The 25,628-nt window shown below is 39.2% G+C and overlaps 1 protein-coding gene and 1 long non-coding RNA gene across 13 annotated transcripts in view; one reads left to right on the top strand and one right to left on the bottom strand.

The window, feature by feature from the left end:
• Nucleotides 1-25,628, top strand: part of RAPGEF2 (Rap guanine nucleotide exchange factor 2) — a 148,689-nt gene that overhangs the window by 94,747 nt on the left and 28,314 nt on the right. For all 12 annotated transcript variants that reach the window (XR_014568045.1, XR_014568046.1, XR_014568047.1 and 9 more), the window contains 5 exons: nucleotides 9,348-9,479; nucleotides 20,034-20,211; nucleotides 20,537-20,673; nucleotides 22,004-22,162; nucleotides 25,379-25,531. Coding sequence is in view for 8 of the 12 variants with exons in the window: in XM_083755303.1 (XP_083611429.1) it covers nucleotides 9,348-9,479; nucleotides 20,034-20,211; nucleotides 20,537-20,673; nucleotides 22,004-22,162; nucleotides 25,379-25,531 (759 nt within the window). In the remaining 4 variants the exon portion in view is untranslated. The remainder of the gene's footprint in view (nucleotides 1-9,347; nucleotides 9,480-20,033; nucleotides 20,212-20,536; nucleotides 20,674-22,003; nucleotides 22,163-25,378; nucleotides 25,532-25,628) is intronic.
• On the bottom strand, nucleotides 4,859-25,421 carry LOC310852590. The gene is made up of 3 exons (XR_014568296.1): nucleotides 25,344-25,421; nucleotides 22,186-22,271; nucleotides 4,859-5,165 (listed from the first exon to the last, which is right to left on the bottom strand). It is a non-coding gene; the product is annotated as an uncharacterized lncRNA (long non-coding RNA).

Here is a 25,628-nt window from a genome sequence, read left to right as displayed (position 1 = left end):
GCTTCACAAGACCCAGCAATCAGTTGATCATCGGTGTCCACGCAGGCAAAAAGAGTTACCCAACATCATTGTGATAGCCCAGGACTGACTTATGGGAAGTCCCCATTCACCTTTGCAACTTGGTTCCTGAAGGGTGGGAAATAATTATCTGACCTTCTAGTCAGAGCTAATCTCTGCCTCTTCTCTTCACTCTAGAATTCAAACCTCATCTCTAAGCTCAGGACTGCTGCTGCTGATACATAGTTTAGGACACGAAACATAGCCCTTAAGAGCCTTGAACAAACTTTTTCAACACTTGAATTCAAAATCAAAATCTGAACACCATATAAGAGTTGGGCTAGCAATTTGGCAGTTAAAACTTGTCATGCTGAAGAAATATAACACATCCCTATAGTGCACAAAAATGTTGAATCGCAACCATACATTATGTCATTGGTATTCTATTTACTTATGAACCCAACTTAAGATGCTATATTTACCTTAAAAAGTCTTAACTGGTTTGGGCTAAATACTTGAAGGAATGTCTCTTCTCATACTAGTAAACTCATGTCTTAATTTTAGATTATCTTTGCCTGTTTAGGTTTTAATTGTTGATGCATTATTGTCCTTTATATTCATTTGTTGGTTTACAATTGCATCTATATATTTCTGAATTAGCTTTTATTTGCTCTTCCCTATACTATCCCGAATCTCTTGAAGGGTGGTTTTAAATAAATAGATACGTGGAAATCAATGTTCTTGCCATTTTCCTTGGCAGATGATGTTTGCCAGACAATGTTGTTCTGCTAGACATATACTAAAAAAAAAAAAAAAAAAAAAGGCAATGCAATGCATTAATGAACAGATCTGTGTTCCTCCTACTTTTACTACTACAGGAAAGTAGGAAACTTATTGTAGATGTAGGAAAAATATTTGGTGAGGTAGTATTTCTAAACTAAAACAAATATGCTTAGTTTTTACTTAACTTCTGCCAGAATTGATAATCTTAAAAACATGCCTATATTCACAGCTCCTTTTCAAATAGCCAGTGGTAATGCTAAGGCACCATCCATCTCAAATTAGGGACATTGACAGCAATGCTCAGGTACCTTCCCTGCACCACTTGGGTAGTTTGCAGACAGAGGAAAATGATGCTCATATCTCTGTACAATTACCCTGCAGGTGTTACTCAGAACCCAACTAAGTACATATCATCTACAGCAATTTTCAGCAAACAGTAGAGCAGCCATGATGGATCAAAATGAATGAAAGAAAATAAGCTTTGCAACATTTCGACATGCTTTTGCTGATTCTCAGTAGTCATGTAAGCAGTGCTTGAAACTCCCATTGTTCTAGGTGCATCTTGCAACAGGGAATTTCATTAGCGTGAGCAGTTTCTGAGCTCTGAAAACGGTACTGTGCTTAAGATTTCAGATTAAAATTGCAGAGTAGAGGGAAAGGAGGACCTTTTTCTGCCTCCCCACTTCCAGCTACTCTCTGAAGACTGAGGAAGATACCCTCTTAAGAATATTAGGGGGGTGGGCAGGTGAAGGCCTAGACCATGTGAAAAATTAATATTTTAGCTGCAGTTCATTCATTTTCAGCTTTGTATTTTTGTTATAAAAAAGTGTGCCTAGACATTCCATTGTTGCACCCATAACCTAGGCTTAAGGTGCCTTTAGCTTTTAGCTTTCACATCTCAGTTTCTAACACTGCATGTGAGATGTTAGCATCTTAGATGATGGTAAATTTAAAAACAGCATCATACTTTTACAAAGAAACATTCTCCCCAACTCCCTCCACTTGCTGTCTGTTCAACTTTGCTTCATGTGTTTTCACTCAGCTGAAACCCACAGGATCCTGGCTCACAGCCATGGATGGGTAACTGAACTTTATTCCAAAATGCTAATATGTGAGAAATTCTGTTTCACAACTAGATGGGCTGAAATAAGTCAAAAGGAGGCCAAATCGTCAATTAAGAAAGGAAATAAACTCTGATGGATTGCTTTCTTAAAGCTATTTTAATGTTGTTCTTATACAATTCTTAGTATATTTTATTTTTGCAGTACTACATTGTTTTTATGTTCCTATGCTGTGATACAAAGTTCAGAGTGTCTTTACCTTCCAAATAAAGATAATAATATGCTTTGAAAGAAGCACTGGACACCAATAAGCTGACTGATTCATTTTAGTTCTAGTCTTGAGTCTGTGGTCTTTATTGCTGGTTATGTTTAATCCCCATTGAACTGAGTTGCTAATGAGCAAATTTTGACCCCTGGTTAAAGGGCCCAATTAACTTTGGTGTGTTGGCCAAGAATTGGCTGATAAACACTAGTGTTTATGGGATCTCCAGATTAATAACAGATGGCCATCAGGGGTACTGTAGCTTTCAACTTGGTAGGATCCAGGTGACCTGTGGAGCCTGTAATATATTTACCTGTTCACACAGACTGTTGAGGCTGGGCTACAATAGCATGCTTGGATGCCCTGCTTACAGTGCAAGAATTAAAAGAGGCTAGAGAGGCCCTTTCCTATTTCCATCCACTGTTAGATTGTTGCAATCTAAATTTAGAAACTTTTTAATGATAAGAAATACAGGTATGTTTTGAATTTAAAATGCAGAGCTATTTATTGATAAATAAATTTATTTCAAAGTGAGATTTACAAAATAAGTTATTTGCTGCAATTTTAGGGTGCTATTGAACTCAGATGAAACCCATTGAAATTAATGAACATAACTAAGTTAGGTCCATTAACTTCAATGGGTTTGAGTAAAACTTGGTTGAATACCACCCTTAGCTGTCCCTTGTAGTTGCTCCTTATTTATTTAATATTTTAATTGTTAATACCTCTGTAGATTGCATAGAATAACTCGATGGGATAACAGTTGGAGCTTTTTAATGCCTTTCCACGATCCAGCAGCTTCAGCCAGGAACTCCCTTTCCCAGCAGATCTGATTATACTGCTTCCACCTCATTTTTCAAACATCACCTGTCGCTTTTTAGAATGCTATGATACCTGCTCACGTCGTCACTTTCTCTTTGTAAAGGCATTGGAGGATCTCAAAAAAGCTCTGTTAATGACTTTTTGAGATGTGGTTCATAACATTTATCTTTATGTTTCCCACTGTAAAATATGACTTTATAATACCTGGCCAATAAAGATTTTTTTTACAATAATACATAGAGACAATTGCTTGATCTCAGGATTCCAGGGAGATGATTAATTGGAAACCAGTGAATAATAAATCACAAGAAACAGATTACTATACACAAACTCAGATGCAATAATCCAGCACAGAGGTTGGGAGCTGCTTAACTCCATTTGATTGTAGCTGAACATGTGCACTTGAATATAAGAACTCCTCTAATACCCTAGAAGTAGATGATAGGAGAATTATATGGTTCCTATGGTTTTTATGTTTGCTTAGCATCTTATATGTTGAAAAATTAATAGGTTCCATTTAGCATAGGAAATCAGTTGTATGAAGCAAGTGGTGGTGCCAGTAAAGGGTACAATGACAAGAATGAAGGTCTTTTTAGCCAGTGAGGTCAAGACCCAAAATTAGCCATTTTATTTGACAGCCATAGCCTGACAATCATGCTATTTACTTTACACGGGTTCTGGTCTTCTTTTGGAAGCTTGGAACAACTTAAATGTGGCTTCCTGTTGTTTTCCAGCCTAGCATCAATCAAACCATACCTGTTTAGCGTCAAAGCAGCTATAGCAACAGGTACTCCTTGATTTCATCGGGCACTTTAGAAGATTGTTCTGTAAAGTTGGAGTAAGTACAGGAAAAGTTTTAGTCCCTGCTAACTTATTTCACATAGGGCACCGACAATTGATACTAATGCAGTTGTTGTAATACTTTGTATCTGAAATCATTTTTTATTCTAACAAATCATCTAGATTTGTTGTCTTAAGTTGCCTATTTCCAGATATATTATGAATCTTGAATGTGTGTGTGCGTGCATGCGCGCGCACACACACCTGACTTGTAATTTAGTTTTTCCTTGACCCATGAAGTTGTTGTTGGAAATTACCCTTATTTCTGTAATATATGAACAAAAACTATGAAATAATACTTATTATGTAAATGAGCAGTTTAGTTAGTGTGTCCACTGATCTTTATGGGTATCATATTTCCCCACAGTTTGTTTGTAGAGCAGATGTGGAAGGTTATATATGTGAAATTATAGTAACTACTCCATGCTGTCTAAAACTATACAAACATAAAGCATTAATTAGTTACATTCCAGTGTAAACTGTCTGTTAGATTTAACACTATGTTGGGCATGTCCTTGTGCATCATGTCTATAAATGAAATCAATAGAAATCAGTTCATTATTCTGTAATTAGGTATATTGATTGCCGCCCTGTAAATCACTGAACCATACGACTAATATTTCCTCCAATGTTTCACTTGGTTAGGAAAGAAAATGAATTGCCTTGAAATAAGAAGTGTATAAGATGAATAACTGCAAACCTTGTTTTTAACCTAGATTTTATTGTTCAACTGGCAGTGTTCAATTATTCCAGAAATTAATAGGGAAGCATTATGTGATTATTTTGGTCACATGTGCTTAGGCTTCCTTACAGGCTGGTCTATAGTTAGGACAGGAGTAACTAATGAGGTGTCCTCATATGTTGTTTTTATGAAGTCAGAGAGCTGACATCATGCTGGTACGATTGAAGGAAATTCCAAACATACAGTTCAGCAAGGAGAGGAGGTTGCCACTGAAGGAGCAGGAGATCTTTGGATGTTGGTGGAGCTTGAGAGAATATCATGGGGAGGGATGTATTGGAATATTAGAAATGTGAGATATGGGAGGCAAGGCTATGAAGGGAACTTGAAGGTAAGGATAGACAGAATGCCAGTGTAGCTATTTGAGGGGAAAACATTTTGGTAGCAAGAGTGCTGAATGCGTGTTGGCATTTCTGTGTGAACAACTTTGAGACAGGTCACTGTGTTGCTCTATAGGAGCAGAAAGAAAAAAGAGGCTGCAAAACCAATAAAGACCAGGATGCTTTTATGACAGTGTACTTTTGTGGGCTGCAGTCCACTTCAATTGATACATGACTTTGTTGATTTCGCTAATAAGAGGTAACTCCCAGCCTTTGTATATCTTTGAATGTGGTAATATTGTTTCCTGAGTAAAGAGGTATTGGATAACACTCCCTCACATCTGGAAGAACAAGAAAATATAATTATATTATTATTACTGTTTGAATTACAGTATTGTTACGACAACCTTGTGCCTAATGTTGCTTACTGTAGTACACTGTGCAAAGCCTTTGTATTATTACTTGGTCTGTAATTTTATTTCATTTCTTCTTTCCCTCTGTTTTAAAAGCTGCCCCTCCCTCATTTTTGCATTTCTAGTTGTATTCTTGAGAGGATGTAATTTGTTCAAAATAAATTATAGAAGATTTTTTAAAAAACAGATGCATGAAGTGTTAACCATCACTTGTCAGGATTTATAGGGCCACGGTATTGACACTATATTAAGTGTGAGCCAGCTATATTGAATCTTGCCATTATAATGATAATTTTTTGGGGGGAGAGAAGACAGTACAGTTAGAAAATAGTTCAATGGATTGATTTGAAACTTGGCATCATGGGAAAGGTAAGCTTGAGGATGGTTCATGCTGATTTGGGGATAGAAAGGATAAGAAACTGTTCTGATTTTGTTAACCACTTGACTTTTGATGCTCAAAAGTTGGCAAGATATGTGTGTTTTTCTTCTACAGACTTTGCTGGGGTTGTTTAGGGGAAAATATATCTGTACTGTGACTTTGGGGAAATAGTTTGTTGTGTTAGGTCAAGAGGAATGTCTAGTAAGTGTCATTATTACCCATGAGTTGCATAAAATATTTGTAATCTTTGTTTAAAATGCATTTTTATGGCTAATGTTAGGCAACAGGAATTCAGAAGGGTGTCCCTTCACATACTCATTACTAAACTGTTTTGAGAGAAGCCTGGGAGTTTAATAGATTGCTGAGTGAGAGTAACAGGCAAAGAGAGTTTGTTGGGAAATGGACTGGGGGTGGATGGGTGAAGTACATTCGTTAATTTTCTTTATTCAGTTTATATCCCAGCTTTACTCCAGTGATCTCAATGAGGCATACATTATTTTCTCCCTCACCATGTTATCCTCACAATACAAAGGATTCTAGTGATGTAACTGGGCACCCCAAAACAAAATGGTTAGCAGCAAAGGCAGATTGAAAAAAATGGCCTGCACAACAAAGTCCAATATTGTATCATATTATAGGGGGTGATGTGGCTGCGAATGTGTGAGTTACCTCCACTCTGCAAAGTAGCTCAGTGTTACAATCATATTGCTAGAAAGGGCATGAGAAGGAATAGTATATGACAACCCTGTGGTATAGTCAAGATTCCAGAACAGTACACTTTTAAAATGTTTTTATGTTGGCTTTGTAGAATTGAAACAATATAGAAAATCTATTTTAATAATTTACCATAGGACCTTGAAATGCCTTTGTCTTTGGACTTTGTTAATCTGGGTCAGCCATAGTTATGATTCTCTTTATAAGGTCACTCAGAAATGATGACTAACAGAGCATTTCAATGGCCCTTTCATACTTTCCTTAAGTAAGATACCCAGTTATTCCTTACAATTTCCTATTGAAATACTGATGAGCTTTAACATTGAGAAATTGCTGCTTTAGAATGGGTCATAATTTGTTTTCCTAAATATTTAATCACAATCACTTTAGAATTGTAACTGACTATTCTACTTTTTGGTGGAATAAAACTATGATTGTCACTATAGTTCACAGTTACTGTACTTAACTGTGAACTATAGTGACAATCATGAATTCACATTTCTGCATCCATATTCTCTAGGCTACTTTTAACAAACACTTCTGTATTCTGTTATTTTCCCAATTTGCCCCACCCCATAAATGACTCTTGGATAATACTCTTCATCAGTATGTTAGTTTTAATTAGTACAAAATGGTGCTTCCTAGATCAGTGTTTAACAGCACCGTGTAATTCTGCTTTAGTTTTTGGAATCTGGCTTTGATACAAAAGAGCAGTCCTGAATACCAGAAAAAGAAGAACATTTGTAGAGCAAGGGTGGCTAGCCTTTTTTGAGGGTAGGGCTAATTCCAACTTTCTGGGGCCTACAAACCAACTGGAGGTGTGGCCATCCTGCGCACGCGCGCACACACACTAGAATCATAACTCTACATTGTAGTATTCTCTATACATGGTGACGGTATTCTGTAAACGTTTTGACCTGTGACGCCTTATTCTCTCATTCTCTCTCTCTCTCTCTCTCTCTCTCTGTGTGTGTGTGCGTACGTCAAACCATGGCTTTGTGTGTTCAGCCTCCCAGAGAGGAGATTGTAGCTAATTTGCTCCTCTGGTCCTGCTGCACTGCTGTGAATTTATCAAGTGTGTTCATTTAAACCATGGCTTGTGGTTTGTTTTCTCCAGACAAGCAACGAGTTATAAACCAAGAACAAACCTTGTTTGCAGCATGAAGCCAAGCCATGAATTAATTTGCTGCAGGGCCAAAGCAAGACCAAAGTGGCCATAATCTCCTCTTGAGGAACCCACATGTTTGCACTTAGCCATGGTTTATCTTAGGTCTATATATGAGCAGTTCAAGGAGTGGGGGTTTTATGCACTTAGTTTAATATGCAGATATTTAGAGTTGTATGCAACTAAATTATTGTGTATGTGTGGAATGACTTCTGCAAAGGCAACATAATTTTCCATTCCTTTTCACTTACCGCCTGTACCCAGCGCTACCCCAAAATCTGCTCTGGGAGCATGTTTGAGGGGGCAGGGTGAGTAGGAGAAGGGAAGTTCCATTGTACTAATGGACGTTATTTTGTGTGTGCAATGATTTAGTTAAACAATATAATAAGATTCTTAAGTGAAAAACTAGGCAGGGTAGATTAGGTTTAGAGTTGTGCAAGATTGTATAAGTGTTCTTATTAGGTGATGTAGGGGCATGTTGCTCTCTACAGTGGAAATGGTGATCTTATGTAGGCTCTGCATTTTGAAAGTAGAATCTAGTAGTGGGGAAGTGCTTTGGAATGATCTTATTACTGTGCTTAGCTGACAAGTAGTAGCTTCTTCCATAACCTCCCACTGTCAATATCAGCTGAATGGGTTCAGGCACAGCTGTGGAAATATTTAAAGAGGACTGTGTGGCTCTTTGGAGCCGTGCTTTTCAGTAGTGTCTTGTAACTTCTTTAAAAGCTGTAGTTTGGGTAGAGGGCAACCAGATAGAGACTAATCTAGCTGAGCTCCAACTTCTGCTGGTTCATTTCCTATAGGGGAACTGGAAACAAAGAAAGTAGCTAGAGCAGATAGCAAAGGCAGGTTTATTATTCCTGTCCCATGCACTCCCCTATCCACTTTCATTCTAATTGAATGAGAGGGTCTGGAGTGTGGTACGCATGTCTAAAGCTTGGGAAACTACCTCCAAATTCTTATTAAGTATGCATGCATCACAGGGGTCTGTATCTTTTGGTTCCTCTGGAAATTTGTGAACTATGGGAGAAGCATAAAATGAATGGTGACTGTAGTTGACCAACATAGGTTCTGAATGAACAATTAAGGGTTAGAGAGATAAATAATTTTACTATTTATTTGTTACTTCAGATTACTGCTTAGAAAAAAATAGTACAACCCGCCCCCCAAAAAGTATTTTATGTTGTCAACCAACCTGTGTTTAAACAACAACAACATAGCAGTTGAGAGGTTATGCTAGCCATGAGCATCATTTTTTTTTAAAAAAAACCAGACTATAGAAATTTCAGAGCTTTCTTTGTTTAACACAATTTCAGTCGCTTACGTGTTGCATGATCCATAGCTATAGTTTTGCATTTCTGCCTCACAAATTAAGTAATATTTTCCTACTTCTCATTAGTTTCTAAAAACTGAATCACACAAGTTTGAAACATATTCCAATATTTAAGCATTGCTCCCTCAACCCTACTTGGCACAAGTATTTGTGCATTAACAGGTGTTCATCTCACAAAAGCCAGTGACTGCCATCCTAAATATAGTCATGGTAACACCCACTGATTCCTTTGAGACCGTTCACATGATTCCAGTGAGTAAATGTTCACTAAAGGGTTTGTTCTTAGCATGTCATATTCCATTCTTACATTTACAGCAACAGCCATAGTAATGTCAATGTTTGTCACATATTTACAAAGCATACATTTGAAACACCCTCTCAACCCTTCTGTCCTTAAGGATTTGCTTAATGAATTTTGTATGGTTTTAGTACTGACGAGTACTGTTAATCATTCAAATGTTTATGAAGTGAATGTCTAGGTACACAATTTAATTATGCCTTTTCTGTTTCTGTCTACAGCTTCCTGCAGATTTCACAAAACTGCACCTTACTGACAGTCTCCACCCACAGGTGACCCACGTTTCATCTAGTCATTCAGGATGTAGTATCACTAGCGACTCTGGAAGCAGCAGCCTGTCTGATATCTACCAGGTATGATAGTGAACAGTTGTAATTGAGCTAAGTCAGTATTGTAAAAATGGCAACCGGCAAAATGACTACATGAAGATTGGGAGAATTTGGTTAAATTGTAGTGGTTAGTTTCATAGTCTACAGAATCTTATACCCACACCCACCCATCTCCTTTCCCTATTCTGTGTTCATGTATTTTTTTTTTTTTTAGAAAACAGATTCATTTGCAAATGCCAGTTAGAACCTTTGGAGGCAAATGCCACTTTATAGCCCTACTGATTGAGACACACACTTTCCTACATGCTTAATAGAGAAAGACCTTGTTTACTCTGGGTAATTAGTAATTTGGTAGAAACCTGGATAATATGAAGATAATGATGGGAACATCATGCTTTGTTATTTCAGTGCAGTCATAGCAATTTCACAATGGGTTGCTATCCACTTAAGTGGAAGGCAAATTATACAGATCTCATAACTAAAACTTGTTTCTTACAAAAGGGTCTTTACTTTTGAACAGCGCAATCAGTTTGCTCATGCATGCACATGAAATAGCTAACCTTCTACAAGTGACATCTTACTATTTGTTCCACTTTTTTTTGTTGGCTGGTTTATTTAACATATCAAGTGCCCTTCAACCAAATAGTTCCCAGTGCAGTTTATAACACAAAATCAGGGCAAGAGCGGACATCAAATAAACAAATGAATGATTAGAAGCAGTAGGTTAAAACAATTAAAACTCAGATTAGAAAGTGAAGTAGAACAGGAAGAGCCTAGCCTGGGACTAAACATGTTTCAATGTAAGCACATTACACACAGCTTGAGAAGGGTTGTGCTAGTGATCCTAGGTTCAATCCCAGACATTCCTTATACGGCTGGGGAAGACTCCTGTACGAAACTCTGGACAGCCACTGTCAATCAGCATAGACAGTAGTGAGCTAGATGGACTAATGGTCTGAGCCGGTATAAGGCAGCTTCCTATGTTTCTAGTATGTAAGGTAATGGGCAATAATTAGTAGATTTAGGGATATGGTTCATAATACTTTCAGAGTCCAAAACATTGTCACAAAGAACAAAGTAAACAGCTGTTGGTGATGGTGGGGGGGCATTTCTGCAAGTTCATTCTATGATTATGTCTTAAATTGTATATTAAGAAATGCCTAAGGGAAAAAAAGTTTGAATTCAGAATAAATGTAGGATGTAATTACTAAAGGTTGGGATTGATTGTCCCACAATAAAACAAATATTGTGAGAAGGTAGGGTCAGATTATAGATACGTAGACTGCAGCTCAGTTTGATCCTTCTGCTTTTGTATTGATTGGAATACAAAGATGTGATCTTGAATGGTAATGATGATTGTGTTAAGATTGTTTGCTCTAGTCTTACAGAAGAACTATAATGTAGAGCAGGGGTATGGAACTGCCAGCCCCTAGACCACTTAAGGGGTTCCATATTTCCCAAGCTACACCCACCCATCAGCTGATGTTGCTGGTGGTACCAACTGTTGGGCAAGAGGACAGGGTTTAGAACCCCTTCCCTTCTTATTTAAGGATGAGGGGGAGAGGGTACCACTGCGGTCTTCCTCCTGCTGAAAGAAGCAGAGCAAAATGCTGTTTGAAACAGCTCTTTAAAGAATGGGAGAGACTGGGTCAAATGACACTTTGCCGCTTTAAGCCAGCCCTCATGTTTCCTTTAGACAGAGGCAGGTGGCTGGTTCTAACAGCACTTTGCTGCTTTAAGCCATTTCAGGGGCTGAAGAGACAGATGCTGGTATTTTACAAGCAATGTGTCTTCAAGAGAACCCCTTTTTACAGTGGAATTAAAAAACAGGGTTTTCCCTTCTGTTTTCTGATCTGCTGTGAAACAGGCATCTCTTGAGTTTAATGGTGCTTGTAAAATAGGCTTCTTCCTCCCCCCTGTTTCCCCACACCAGATGAGGAAAACCTGTGTTCGGGTCTTGCAAAGCGGCTTTCCCCTCCCCATGGTAGGCAGAGTGATGCTGGTACTTCCTGAAGCTCAAGTGAAGTCCCTGCAAAACCTGAAAAAGCAGGGTTTCCCTCCTCTGCCTTTGCAGATCTGCAGCTGCTTCAAGCAGTCTGTAGGTTAGTTTAAAGTTTTGGAAATCATTGGGCCAGTTTGCCGGTCAACTCTCTTGAACTGATAATTGTCAAGTGGCAAGTTTGGTGTCCAGTGAACAATATGTTCTAAATCAGATCAAACCTTCCCTATACTAGCTAACTCCCAGCGACAGGAAACTAGCCCAAATAGAGTGTGAAGCAAATGGGATTCCTGGAAGCAAAACACTGTATTTTTAGGGCCAATGTGTTTTTTACTGGTGAACCTTAAAATGAATCAAATAATTAGTGCGCATCACATCCTTTGGGATCACCTGTCCTAGTTGCTTACTGGAAAAAGCAGACAAAGGCACATTAGCCAAATGCTGCCTTCCAGTTTCACACACACACACACACACACACACACACACAAAAACCTGTGAAAAGAGGCACCCCTCCCCCATTCTCAGGAAACTTTCGCATTTCTTTTGAAATTTTTGGGGAGCACAGGGTTTAGAATTTACTTTATTGCTCTAAGGTGTCGATGGGTTGGGTGTACATTTCTCTATACTTTAAATACCGTATTTTTCACCCTATAGGACACACTTTTCCCCCTCCAAAAATGAAGGGGAAATGTGTGTGCGTCCTATGGGGCGAATGCAGGCTTTCGCTGAAGCCTGGAGAGCGAGAGGGGCCGGTGTGCCCTGACCCCTCTCGCTCTCCAGGCTTCGTGCAGCTCTCCACAAGCCGTGGGAGCCCGCATCGGGAAGAGTTGCCTGCATGCTGAAGCCTGGGCGCACTGAGCTCAGCACGCCCAGACTTCGCACAGCTCTCTGCAAGGCGTGGGAGCCCAGCGCTGGAGTGCGGAGTGTTGCCTGTTCTGGGGGCTGGGGTTGGGGGAAGCTCGGGCTTCCCCCACCCCAGCCCAGTGCCTGGGGGAACAATAATTCCCCCCCTTTATTTCCCCCCGAAAAAACTAGGTGCGCCTTATGGGACGGTGCGTCCTATAGGGTGAAAAATACGGTATTTATTAGCACTCTGCAGTCTCTCTGTCTGCGTGGGATTTTTGATCCATAGGAGGAATTACCTCACAACATTTTCTACTGAACTTTAAATGAAGTGTGGGGAGAAAGGGAGGCTAGATACTGAATTCCTGAGCATGGTGCACTTGCTGATTTTGCTTTTTAATGGAAGTTCTTCCTTTTACCTTTTAATGTCTCTCAACACTGATTTATTTAAAAGTAAAAGGCCTTCACTTAAAACCATAACAATGAGCAGTTGTCAAGTACACAGCTGAGTCCAGCTGAGAATTTAAGGAGGTTCCAGAAAAGGAAAACACACAGGAAGGTTGAAGAATGGTAGATAGAGTACCAACGAGATGATTTGTAGAATGATTGAAATAACATTAAGAAACGTTCCTTGGCCAACTTAAAAGTAACAACAAAATTGTGCACCTATCCATGAGAAGTTCTCCACACTTTCTCACTTCTTTGATACTGTTTTTCTTAATAATAATAATAATAAGTAATTAATAAAGCAGCTTAATTTTCACTGGGGTTTTGAAGGTGGAATAACCAAAAACAAAGCAAAAGATAGCCTTTGGCCGAACTAAATCCAGAAGATAAAATCATTGTAAGTGATAGACTAAGCAAACATATATTGATTCAACAATATTAATATAATGGCTTCAGTCTTTGGCTGTATCATGTGACTATTACAATATAGCACTGATTATCCAAGATATTCAGTCTAGATGATAACTCAGGGAACTAGTGCAATCTCATGACTTATTTATATCCTATTGCCCCCAAAATCAAGGGGTTACCTAGTGTTTTCCTTGTTTCCAACAGGTCTGTGGCTTAACCTGTTTCCTTTAGGGACTCCCTCCATCTGGATGACCTTATTAAGCATTGAATTACAACAGAATTGAGCAGCCAGGCATTTGTTTAGTCTTGCTCTTCTGATGCAGTGAACCATCCAAAATTACAAACCAAATCAAAAAGCTGAACCAAGAAGGGAATACACAGTCTTGAGATATAAAGAAAGCTACATTGTTCAATACTTTTACATCTGGAGGCTTCTTGCAGAATAAGTGATCCTGAATACAGTATCTTCATCCCATTAGAGTTGTACTTACGGATATTGGCCTTGTGTCATCTTAAAGTCTTTTCTTCATACTTAGTACATTGGTTCATGTGCCCCTTATTCTGCAAGTATCTGGTCAATTTCCTTTATGTTATTGTGCCATAATGTGTATGGTGCTTTACAAGATAACAAAGTACAGGTCTCTACCAGGAGGAACTAACAAATCTAATGTTCAACATGGAAGCAGTAGCAGAGAGGATAAGGATGATTAAGGTAAGAGCCAGCCAGTGCAGGTGTTTAGGGAGGGTGGTTTTATAGCCTGAGCAATGAATGATTTTGGCAGCAAAATAGAGGATGGAGATGAGAGAGGGCTAAATGTGACAACAGCAAGCTAGAGAAGAGAATAGTGTAGCAATTAAAGTTAGGGGATGATTAGAGCATGAACTGCTGCACAAAAGTCAGAGGGGCTATTTTCATAATGTTGTACCAGGAGAAGCAATGGAATGGAGGAATTAAAGATAAACTCAAAGCTGATCAGCAAGTGTCTGATCAACAAGTGGGTAGTAATCTTATCAATGGATAAGGAGAATGTGCAAAGACAGTAAGGTTCAATAGGAAAGATCAGCCCTGTATGTATTGAGACAACAATGAAACATAAAACAGGGAAACCAAAAAGCAGTTGGAAATGAAGGATTGGATGTAGAAGGGAAGTTATTGGACAGAGAGGTAGAGTTGGGTGTCATCAGTGTGTACTGAAAGCCACAAAGTTTAATGAAGTCACTAAGGGACAGTATAGTTAGAGAAAATAGCAGAAGGCTGAGAATAACTCCCTGTGGAGGTTCAGCAGAGAAGAACTTTCCCTATGGAAACAGTGATCAAGTAATTAGACTGATAGGAAATAAACCAGCTAAGAACAGAGCCATAGAAACAGAGTACGTAAAAGGAGCGAAGCCGAAAAATTAATGAACTGTATTAGAGGCAACAAAGGCACCAATGAGAAGAGGAAGAAGATAGATAGAGACCTTTTGGATTTGGCATTGAGGATTGATTTGATGAGGGTAGCTTCAGTGGAGTTCAAGAGGTAGAAGCCAGATGACAGGGAGCTAAGAGAGGAATTGAGAGAAATTTAAGACAGGGAAGTATGTGGCACAGTCCAGAGATTCGAAAGCAAAGGGTAAAGCTCAGATTATTTTTTTATGAATGTGAAAAAGAGAGGCATGTTTAAATGCAAGAAGGAAAGAGCCAGAGGATGGGGAGAAATTTAATATGTGGAAGGATATTTCTGATAAAAAGATATGACACCCAGGAGTCAGGATCATGGGGCAGGTAATAAAGGACAACATAATAGTCAACCAAAGAGAAAGCAAAAATTGGTTGAAGTAGGTTTAAGAGGCAAAATAGCTGGAAATGAGAGGAAAGATGTGCATTTTGGATACTGTGTTCATGATTGTGTGATGAACAGAAATTCTAATTTACATGAGTAAATCAGGACCATGTGTGTGAGGTTGATCTACCCTTTACACCTGCATTTTGGTCCAAGCAAAACTTTTCCCTTAGTTTGGTGAGAAACAGTAAACTGGTATGCAATGTATGTCAGAAACATAATGCAAAGGGGAAGGGTTAACCTTCCTCCTACACAGTAAGATCCTACCTGTATTGTGCTTTCCTCCTGGCAACAGCTGTTTTAAAAATGACCACATATCATTAGGCTATGTATTCATCATTATGTGTTGTTTGACTCAAAGAGATTGACTTGAGGATGTTGGCTAAAGGCTGGGGTATTTAGAGGGGTCAGTAGTTAGTTGAGAGAGCTGGGGCAAACAAATCTAGAGTTGGTTGATGAACTGTACTTAACCCCTGAAGAGCATAAGGGAGACATGGCAGAGAATTCCCAAGAAAGCCTTGCACCACTTGACTGCAGGTGAAAAATGGAGTAAGAAGTAGAATATACAGAAGGCAGAGAATGTGCATGTCGAAGAAGAGAATGTGTTGCTCAGATTGGATGAACTCTGTGGCACAAGCTGAGCATTTCCAAGTGAAGATGAGAACAAGAAAATGCCCAAGAAAATGTTGGGGAATGCATCCCAAAGCAAACATAGAAGGAATGAGGGACAGGAGATGGGAAGCAGCTGTGTCACAGACACAATGAATGTTAAGTTTGAAATCACAGGAGGAAGGTACAGGAGTTGTCGGAGTCTGAATGGAAAGTTGAGAGTGGGCAGGTGGTGATACAGTATAGAAATATAGAGATGAGATGCAAAGGGGAACAGATTTTTGCGGAATGAATTTGGGAGGCAGTGGAATGAGAGGTCAGCAGAAGCAGGGACTGGCAGAATTGGAAGTGCAAAGGCCACCACCACAGTAACCTCCAGTGAGAAGTGTGTGGAAGAAAGTAATTTGAAAGGAAAGGGCAACAACAGTGTCAGGAGGGGGCAGTAAAGTATTTGTGAGAGCTGGTATTATGCTTATGTAGAATTAGTCATTGTTTATGACGTGATCAATAGAAATTAAAATGCATATTTTGCTTTGTAATGTTTTGTTCTGTGGTGCTGTACTAGAGACTACTTTCTGTTTTCACATTGTTGCATGTGACTTTGTTTATAGGTTGGGAAATAGATGAGTATGTTACTTTATTGAATTGAACAAGCGCTTAATAAAAACTAGTATCCATCATTTGTTATTTAACATAGTCTAGTAGACACAAATAAATGAACTAGAAAATGAATTGTGGAATATAAGAGACTTTTGTAGTTCTCAGAAGGTTGATATCCATATATATTATACTTACTCTTTTTAAAATGGTAAATTATGTAAATATTAATGTTACTGACTACACTGTGGGTTTGGTGAGTGTGGTTTCTTTCTTTAGTTGCTTGGGCACCTTCTTATGGAGACATTCACAAATGACACCCAGAAGTAATGGTTCACCTTATGTTTAATTATGGAGTAAAAAAAATAGTAGCTGCAAATATTACTTATGGTGTTGTGTGCTCAGTTAACTCTTTCCAGTATTTGCTTCATATGGAGTATTTAATACTGCCGGTTTAAGAGCAACTATGCAATGAAAATATATTCATAGACGTCCCTTTGAGCTGAATAAATCATGAAGCTGAATCTTGAGATGCTTTCGGCAATAATCTGAGAATATTCCTGTTTAAATATTTATGTTTGTTTCTAAAATTGTATGTCATGTGTTATACATAAAAGACAAATCCATTTAAAACAAGAATTACTTGCCAATATGAAATATCCTACAATCATTATTTGTAAGAGGTCATTGAGGTCCCTTTGAATATACTGAAAAATTATTTCCAGTAGCACCTTAAAGACCAACTAAGTTAGTTCTTGGTGTGAGCTTGGTATGGTTAGAGCTTGGTATGAGCACACGAAAGCTCATACCAAGAACTAACTTAGTTGGTCTTTAAGGTGCTATTGGAAGGATTTTTTTTGTTTTGACTATGGTAGACCAACACGGCTACCTATCTGTAACTGAAAAATTCTAATACTTTTGCAGGGTAAGGGTAAGCAGTTTGCTCTCTGCCCTGCAAAACAGTAGTATTGTGCAGCATTCAAGCTTTTCTTGGAATGTTGCGCTATCCCAAATTTCATGTCTGTAACAAATTCCTGGCCTTTAAGGCTAGATTGTATCTTAAAAAATACTGACAGTGGCGATCGGATGGATAATACTAAGTAACCAAACATCCAATACCTTCCCCACATTGCCCAAAGGCTGCAGTCATCATACCTCATGATTTAGACTTCAATTTGGATGTTAAGAGCCGTCAGTACACCAGTACACCACGGTGCCTGGCCACACTAATTTAAGGGGCACTTATCTTCTTTGTTTCTTCCCTATTGAAAAAATAATAAATGGATGTTAAGGTGCAAGTTTTAAAAATTTGGTCTTTATGTAGAGGCTGCCATGAACCACTTTTGAATAATTAGGCATCCATATGGTGGTCATAACTTTTTATTGGACTTTGATGCATGGTCTGACCTAATGGCATTATCATCAGTTGTCCATATAACCTGGCCACCCTGTGGAGGTAGCTTTTAATCAATTGATTAAGTATACTCATACACCCCAAAAAAGAAAGAAAAGAGAAACTTCATCATATTCAGCCAAACTTAACACAAGTGATATTCCAATTTGACATAATTTTACTGCATACCTAGATGCTCAACAAATTACTTGAACTTGAATTCTTCCACCCCAGTACAGTTTATTCAGTTTGAAGTTGTGTGTATCATTTGCACTAGTCCACAAATACAGCAAAAGCTAATCCTGACGAACTCCTTGAAACAGAGCAGTGGCTGATAATTAAAGCCTAGGCTTAGGAAGCAAAGGCATGTATAATAATCTGTCACTGGGAATATTATACAATTGACATGGTCTTGTTGCTTCATTTCAATTTTTGAATATTTGCTTTCAGTTAGGGTGCATCTAGACAAGTGTTCCTGTTGCATCCTAGACAGGTGTTTTTGAACTCCAGTCTTCAGAGGTTTAAACAGCAGTGCAAGGCTATTTGCCAAAAAAGCTTTCAAAGAGCACTGCAAATACCCTACGATCAGGATTCTGCACTGTGAAGCCCCCCACACCTGTCATATTTGGCCCAGCAGGGGTGGGAAGATAAGAATTTGACTCTCTGGTCAGAAAGTTTTCTCACCCTTGTAGCACAGCATCCTGTTTCCCACACTGGCCAGTCCCAATGCCCATACAAAGTTCACAGGCTGAACTTTTTGTGTGTGCAAAAGCCCTCTTCTGCAGTCTTCTGGTTTGCAGAAGCATGCTCTCTCTGATCCTTAAAGATAAAGTCTATGCAAATAGTATACAGTAGTTTGTGTTCAACATGGCTCATATGTTGTTTGCTCAAAAAACATAGAAAGTGACCGTATACTAGGTCAGGTTTATAGACCTTAGATTTTCTGCTAAAATGGCTTTTAACCAGAGATAAAACTTGAGGCCCTGGAAACCGGTTGCCTGTTAGAGTAGATGATACTAGATTAGCTGAACAAATCTGGCATGGACACATCATTGGGCTGAAATAAAGCAGTGTGGTTAATGGATTAATACCTCTAAATGGAGTCTATAAGTGAAAAGTGACTATCAGTTAAGACTGAAACAAAAAGTTTATGGGGGGGGGGGCAGATAAATTTGTTCCAGTATGAAAAGTCTTTTCAGTACAGTACTTGGAATAGCTTGGCTAGAGTGTCAAATCCACAATTTTTATGCTAGAGCATTTATCCAGCTGTCCATTGAAAACAACTTTTTAAAATTCTATTAGGATAGAATATCTGTGGAAAGTCTAGCATGTGCATCTCATATAATCTCATATCTCAAATTAACATTTTTTTAAAAAAACATACTTGACCTTTTCTACTGCTATCTGACCTTTAATATTTTAGCCCCAAGTCTAGTAAACATCAGTTTGGAAAGCAATGGTTTACAGAGCATTCTCAATAGACTTCATCTCCTTCAAATCATAACAGTTGAAGCTTAGCAGATGTTGTGGCATTAAATCTACTTCTGCAGAAAAAGCAGCTTTATTTCAGACGGCAGGCAAATATGTTTGGGATTTATTAAGTGTTTCATGTTAGAACTAAAACAATAAAATATATTCACCTCTGGGTACCTATTAATGACCTTAAGCCATGTGTTGGCTGGATTTTCTGATTTCCATATGATCGACAGAGCAGATTAGAATTGGGAGATAGTGTTCTTCCTCTCTGGTACATGTACAGTGTCTGGAAGTTAACTCCCATATCTGATAGACTGGCTGTTTGCAATTTTACGATACAAATGAGACCTGCATCCAGATGCTGCAGTGTGGAGTTTTTCTATTCACGGTTCCATCCATGTCCTCTTGTAGGATACCCTATTGCATTCCAACAGCACCCCAATTTTTCTGCCCCAATCAGATATTATTCTGTGGACAGTGAGGATGCCAAGTCCTCATGGACCTGTTCCTTTCCATGGAGTAGGGGTAGAGGCTCTTAGGTTTCTGTTCTTGAAAATTATCTGTACTTCTACAAAACATAGAGCTCCCCAAAGCATGCTGAAGCATCCCATTTGCTTCTTGGTAGCTCTACTTTGCCTTTGGTGGTGTTCACCTGCTGAGTTCATGACTGAAGTGAGTAATTAATTGATGTCAGTGTTCTAGGTTTCATCGCGGACACGTAATACTTTAGATGGGTTTGAAAATGGGACTAAGCAGCACCCACAAATATATTAATCTTGCTTTCGATTAAAGTATGTTCCAGGTGTGTCTCCTTTACCCAAAATACAGTGAATTCCCACAGGTAATGGAAAAGTGCTGAGAAAAGATGAACCTTGACTTGTCTGTGGAGTAAATATTAAATTCGCTTCATGTACATGTTTTAAGTTGTGTTTAGTATTATAAGAGGGCTCTGAATGTTTTTTTCTCAATGATCATTTCAGGCCACAGAGAGTGAAGCTGGCGATATGGATCTGAGTGGGTTACCAGAGACAGCAGTGGATTCTGAGGATGATGATGATGAAGAGGATATTGAGAGGGCTTCTGATCCTCTAATGAGCAGGGATATTGTTAGAGATTGCCTGGAGAAAGACCCAATAGACAGGACAGATGATGATATTGGTAAGCTGCCATGGAAACCCAGCAGAGGAAGATGTTAGCGGCATTTGCAGTTTCTTTAACATGTGTTTTCTTTTCCAAAATATTACTAAATGACACTTTAACAAAAAAAGATTTTTAATATAATAAACAAAAGGAAGTTGTAAAATGCTTGAAACGTAGTATGATTTATGACTTGCTAAACCTGTAGAATATAATGAAAATACAGTACACAACATATTGTGGAATAATACAAGCTTAGAATCCCATGGCATATTCCTAAAATCTCATTATCAAGTAGTTGTCATTGCTTATACATGTTTAACTCAGTGAGCTCATTATTCTGTAGAACAACTCCTGGAATTCATGCATCAGTTACCCGCTTTTGCTAATATGACAATGTCAGTGAGGAGAGAACTCTGTGCTGTGATGGTGTTTGCAGTCGTAGAAAGGGCGGGGACCATAGTTCTAAATGATGGAGAAGAGGTAAGTAGTTGCATAATTCAGTGGTCCTTCCTGAGACATCTAAAACTTCTTTTTTATGTTCTTAACCCCCCCCCCCCCGATAAAATATTTTTGCACCGGTGCTTACAGATAACCATTTGCTGAACAGAATATTCTTAATGTAGCTTGGACTTAGACTTCAGTTCACTTTCACATTTGTAGTAGATCACAGATGGGTGTAATGTAGCCTGAATGTTATGCCAGTGAAAAATGGTATTAAATGTATGCAGTTTCCTATGTTCCTGTATTTGCAAGCCCTTCCTTACAACCACAAGGCTTCAGTTTGACAGATAACATCAGATGCAAATTAGTTGCAGCAACTGCAGTGATCTATAACTGCCAACTGCCCCACCCTCCGTGTTCTAAAACTGCCAGCTTGGCTTAGAGCATCTTTTGATCAGAGGAGTTGAGGAGAGTCAGGAGTGAAAGCGATAGAGTGCTGTCTGGTTTGGTCGTGTGATATTAGTGTTGGGTGTGCGATATCAGCGTTGGGTGTGTGATAACAGCATTTAGTGTGTGATATCAGCGTTGGGTGTGCGATATCAGCGTTGGGTGTGCGATATCAGCATTGGGTGTGCGATATCAGCGTTGGGTGTGCGATATCAGCGTTGGGTGTGCGATATCAGCGTTGGGTGTGCGATATCAGCGTTGGGTGTGCGATATCAGCGTTGGGTGTGCGATATCAGCGTTGGGTGTGTGATAGCAGCGTTTGGTGTGTGATATCAGCGTTGGGTGTGCGATATCAGCGTTGGGTGTGCGATATCAGCATTGGGTGTGCGATATCAGCGTTTGGTGTGTGATATCAGCGTTGGGTGTGCGATATCATTGAGTGTTGTAGGCATGGGGAAAGTGTGCTCGAAGTGTACCTGTCTGTATGCAGATCCTGAAGAGAGAGCAGAGCAAGCAGGTGTAAGAAAGAGCTTGAGAGATCAGGAGCAATGTGTCATGCAGCCCTCGGATGTTTTGGCAAGCTCAAATGTGACCCATGGGTCTGAAAAGGTTAGCTGTCCTGTTCCATACTGCTTATAGCAGAAGCAAATACAATGTTTAACCTTCTTTGCCTTAAAAGTAGCTGATAAATAAGGCAGCATATCCAGTAGATATGTCTGCATCTCCTTTAACCTCTGTACATGTGTAAAGTTTATGTTGGTAAAATTGCAGGATCTTGAAGTGGTTTTTTCTTATGTATACGTGTACTTTCCCGCTTTTTTCATTTCCCTTTTATTGAAAAACAAATTCACACAATGTTCCCTAAAAAGGTGAAATGGTTTTCCGAGGTTTGTATGTCTCAAACTCTATGTTTCATTTTTAGCTGGACTCCTGGTCTGTTATTTTGAATGGTTCTGTGGAAGTAACCCATCCTGAAGGAAGATCAGAAATATTATGCATGGGAAACAGTTTTGGTGTTTCCCCTACCATGGACAAAGAATACATGAAAGGAGTAATGAGAACCAAAGTGGATGATTGCCAGGTAGAAAATAAAATATGAATTACCTGTTAGATTAATATGCAAATATATGACAGGCTCAGATGTAATGCTGAATTATTATTGGTGTGTTTTCCTTTCTTCTCCAGCACAGCTGTGTGGAAGAGATCAGAATATGTGGTTACTCTATGACAAAGCTGGCCACTGGGTTGGATCCAGAATTCCCCTACCCTCCACAGGCCACTTTTGACAGGTGGTCAGGATCACCCACCTGCCACTCACATGATATGACACGACACGACACATCACATCAAGTGACCTAACTTTGAACCCATGGCAAAGGAATCAGGAGCCACTCTTAAGAGCATCACTTCCTCCTTTGTGGTTTCAGGATGAATTCAAGCTATGCTTGCAAAGGAACGTGTTTTTTTTCCTTTGCAGTCTCAGCTTGAATTCAAGGTGCAAAGATTCCTGCCAAGAGTGATTCTTGCATTTAGCGGTGGATTTAAATTCAGTGCAAATGCAAGTGCCACTCTTGGAAGAGATGACTTCATTCAGAAGTTCCAGTTGGGAGTTCTAAGTGGAGCCAATCGCCAACAAGGCACAATCAGCACTAAATTTACATGAATAGCACTAAATTTACATGAATAGCACTAAATTTACATGAATAGCTCCTACAACAAATGTAAGTCCCGCACCAGGAGTACACTACTCTGGTTTGTCTTTGCAGCCGCAGCTTGACATTCTTCACACCTGCTGTCATATAGTGTCAGCTGTGGGACAGTTGGGTGTGGCTGAGGAAAACAGCTTTGTGAGTGATAGACCCCAGGAGGAAAGATGGAGCCCAGCCACCCAGGTGAAGGCAGCCTTGTGGTACAGAGGCTCCCTGATGCTGATACCAGGCCCAACGCTTACCAGCAACATCAAGCAGCCCTGTTCTGCAAGGCTGGATAGGGTGGCTTGCACCGTACACCTTGTGAAGTGGTGCAGAGGCAGCCTGATGGTGGTGCTGAGGCAAAGCATACACTTGGCTACTGCCTGGCTGCCTTCACCTGGGAGGGTGGGCTGCATCTTTCTTCTGAGGGAATACAACCACCCCATGAGGAAAGAGGCAACCTGCCCGCTCGGGTGAAGGCAGTCAGATGCATGGAGCCTGACAGGTTCGGTGCTCTTGGCTACTACCACCTAGTCCATCTTCTGGAAGTGGAGGGCGAATGGGCTATCTCTTTCTCCCAGAAGAAAGACGTAGCTTGCCCACCTTCCCCACACCAGCTAAGGTGGAGGGAGCCTCGGAAAGGAGCCTGTCAGGCTCTGTCCCAGGGCTCCCTCCATCTTGGGGGGGGGGTGAGCGGGCTATGTCTTTCTCCCCCCAGAAAGAGGTAGCTCACCCACGCCAGCAAAGGCAGAGGGAGCCTGAGAAAGGAGTCCTTGCCTGATCTATGGGTTTGGGAAAGATCAACAGGCTATTTATCCCATCTGGCTAAATAGGTCTTAACAACTGACTACTTGTTAGGGTTTTCATCCTGTTTTAAATATGTTTGTGTTTTAATTTTTTAAAGAATTATTTTACATTTAAATCACCTTGAAACTGTAAATTTAGAAGGCAATTAATATAACAAGGGTAGCAACAACAATAATAAACCACAGTATGAAGTTGTTTACTAAACCATAAAAAGAACAGCCAAGGTTTATCCAGGTTTGGACAACTACCAACTGGGGTTGATCAGTTAGCTAAAACCTTAAGTTAGTTAAAAATGGAAGTGACTGCTTCTGCACTCCTACCCATCGCTGTGCCAAAGGAGGAATATGGAGAGGTGAGCTGGCCAGCCTGAGGCTCACTCACATAGCACTAAACTGTATTGCAGCTGAACAAAGCCATTATGTGCCATAAATATGAGAACATTAAGTGATGTAAACTTGTGGCTGTAATATAACTTCAGTGTCTCAAGCGCAGCCTCATTGATCTGTCAAAAAACCAAAATGAATATCCAGTGTTTGTGGTTAATGAACCTATTTGCAACACTTATTAGTAAAGATCACATTCTTATGAATTTTAAATGAAAGAATATTAATTTGAAATATATGAATATTTATTCATTTCTTTCTTTGTTCTTAAATGCTGTATTTCAAGGTAGAGCCCGCCCAATGTGGCTTACAAAATGTAATTAGTTTGTATTAAATACAGGATAATTTAGATTCATATTCATAACAGAGAGAGAGGGGAGTGCCTTACTGCTGCTGCTTCTCCCTATGACAGCCTCTGCAGTTGCAGTTGGTAGTTAGACAGAGAGAGAATCTCAGCTGCAGTTGTATCCAAGAATATAAAAAGCTGTGATTTTAAACATTCCAGTATAAAAGGGAATACATTTGTTTCTAGAACCAAAATAGTTCATCAACAACCCTGGGTGATAAAAACTGGACATTGTACAAGTGTGGTGTGTTCAGTTAAAAACTTGCTGTTGTGAAAGGGTGAGGACATGACTGTCAGGTGGAAGGAATCACATATTTTACTTTATTATGCTTGGCAATAATATTATGATTAAAAGGGGGAAATAGCTGCTTATTTTAATTGTAGAAGCAACTGTTAAAAAGGCATTTTCCTTTCATCATTTACTTTTTATATGCCCTCAAGATGGAAATTAGGAATTTCCTTAAAATAAATGTCAAGTCAGATTTAGCTTTTATTTAGGGCAATAGGAGAAGGATAGAGATATGATATTTCTTTGATAGGCATTAATTCATATTTTATCAATTAATCATGCACTTTCCTAAGGCAAGAATTATAACAGAATATATCATCCTGGCTTATTCAACCACTTAGTGTAGCAGAAATGATCATAAGGCACATTTGGATATTCATTGCATAAAGCACTTTATTTGCAGTGATAACAGAAAAATTGCTTATGGTACCCCTTGTGATAGTGAACAGTTCCAAAATCAGAGAAATAGTGGAACCTGTAGAAGTTAAACTTCTGCATTTATTCTGCACTTAGCTGGAAAACTAATTTAGAAAAATACGTATGTGCCATAAAAGTAAAAAGAAGTTAATAATAATGAGCTTTAATGGGGGTTATTAATCGATCTCATGAAGTTAAAGGTCTGACTTCATAGTTTCTGCTACATTTGAGGATGGCAAATCTATAGCATCCCTTACACTTGGGACTAAGGTATTCTAGACAGCAGGGCAGGTTGGACAAAGTACTCTTAACATTTTAGAAACCATTACCTTTGAACTTGTCTCTTGCAATCTATTTTCCCTAGTTTGTGTGCATAGCCCAGCAAGATTATTGCCGCATCCTCAACCAAGTGGAGAAAAACATGCAGAAGGTAGAAGAGGAAGGAGAGATTGTTATGGTTAAAGAACATAGGGAATTGGATCGCACTGGAACAAGAAAGGGTCACATTGTTATCAAGGTATATTTTTTATACTATAATATACCTAATAGCAGTTTATCTTTTTCTTTCAAACCACAGTCTTTTTTATTTATATCCTAATGTTATACAGATGCTA

Source organism: Podarcis gaigeae (genome assembly GCF_964106915.1).
Source record: "Podarcis gaigeae genome assembly, chromosome: 9".
Taxonomy (NCBI): Eukaryota; Metazoa; Chordata; class Lepidosauria; order Squamata; family Lacertidae; genus Podarcis; species Podarcis gaigeae.
This window is presented reverse-complemented; position numbering and strand designations above follow the sequence as displayed.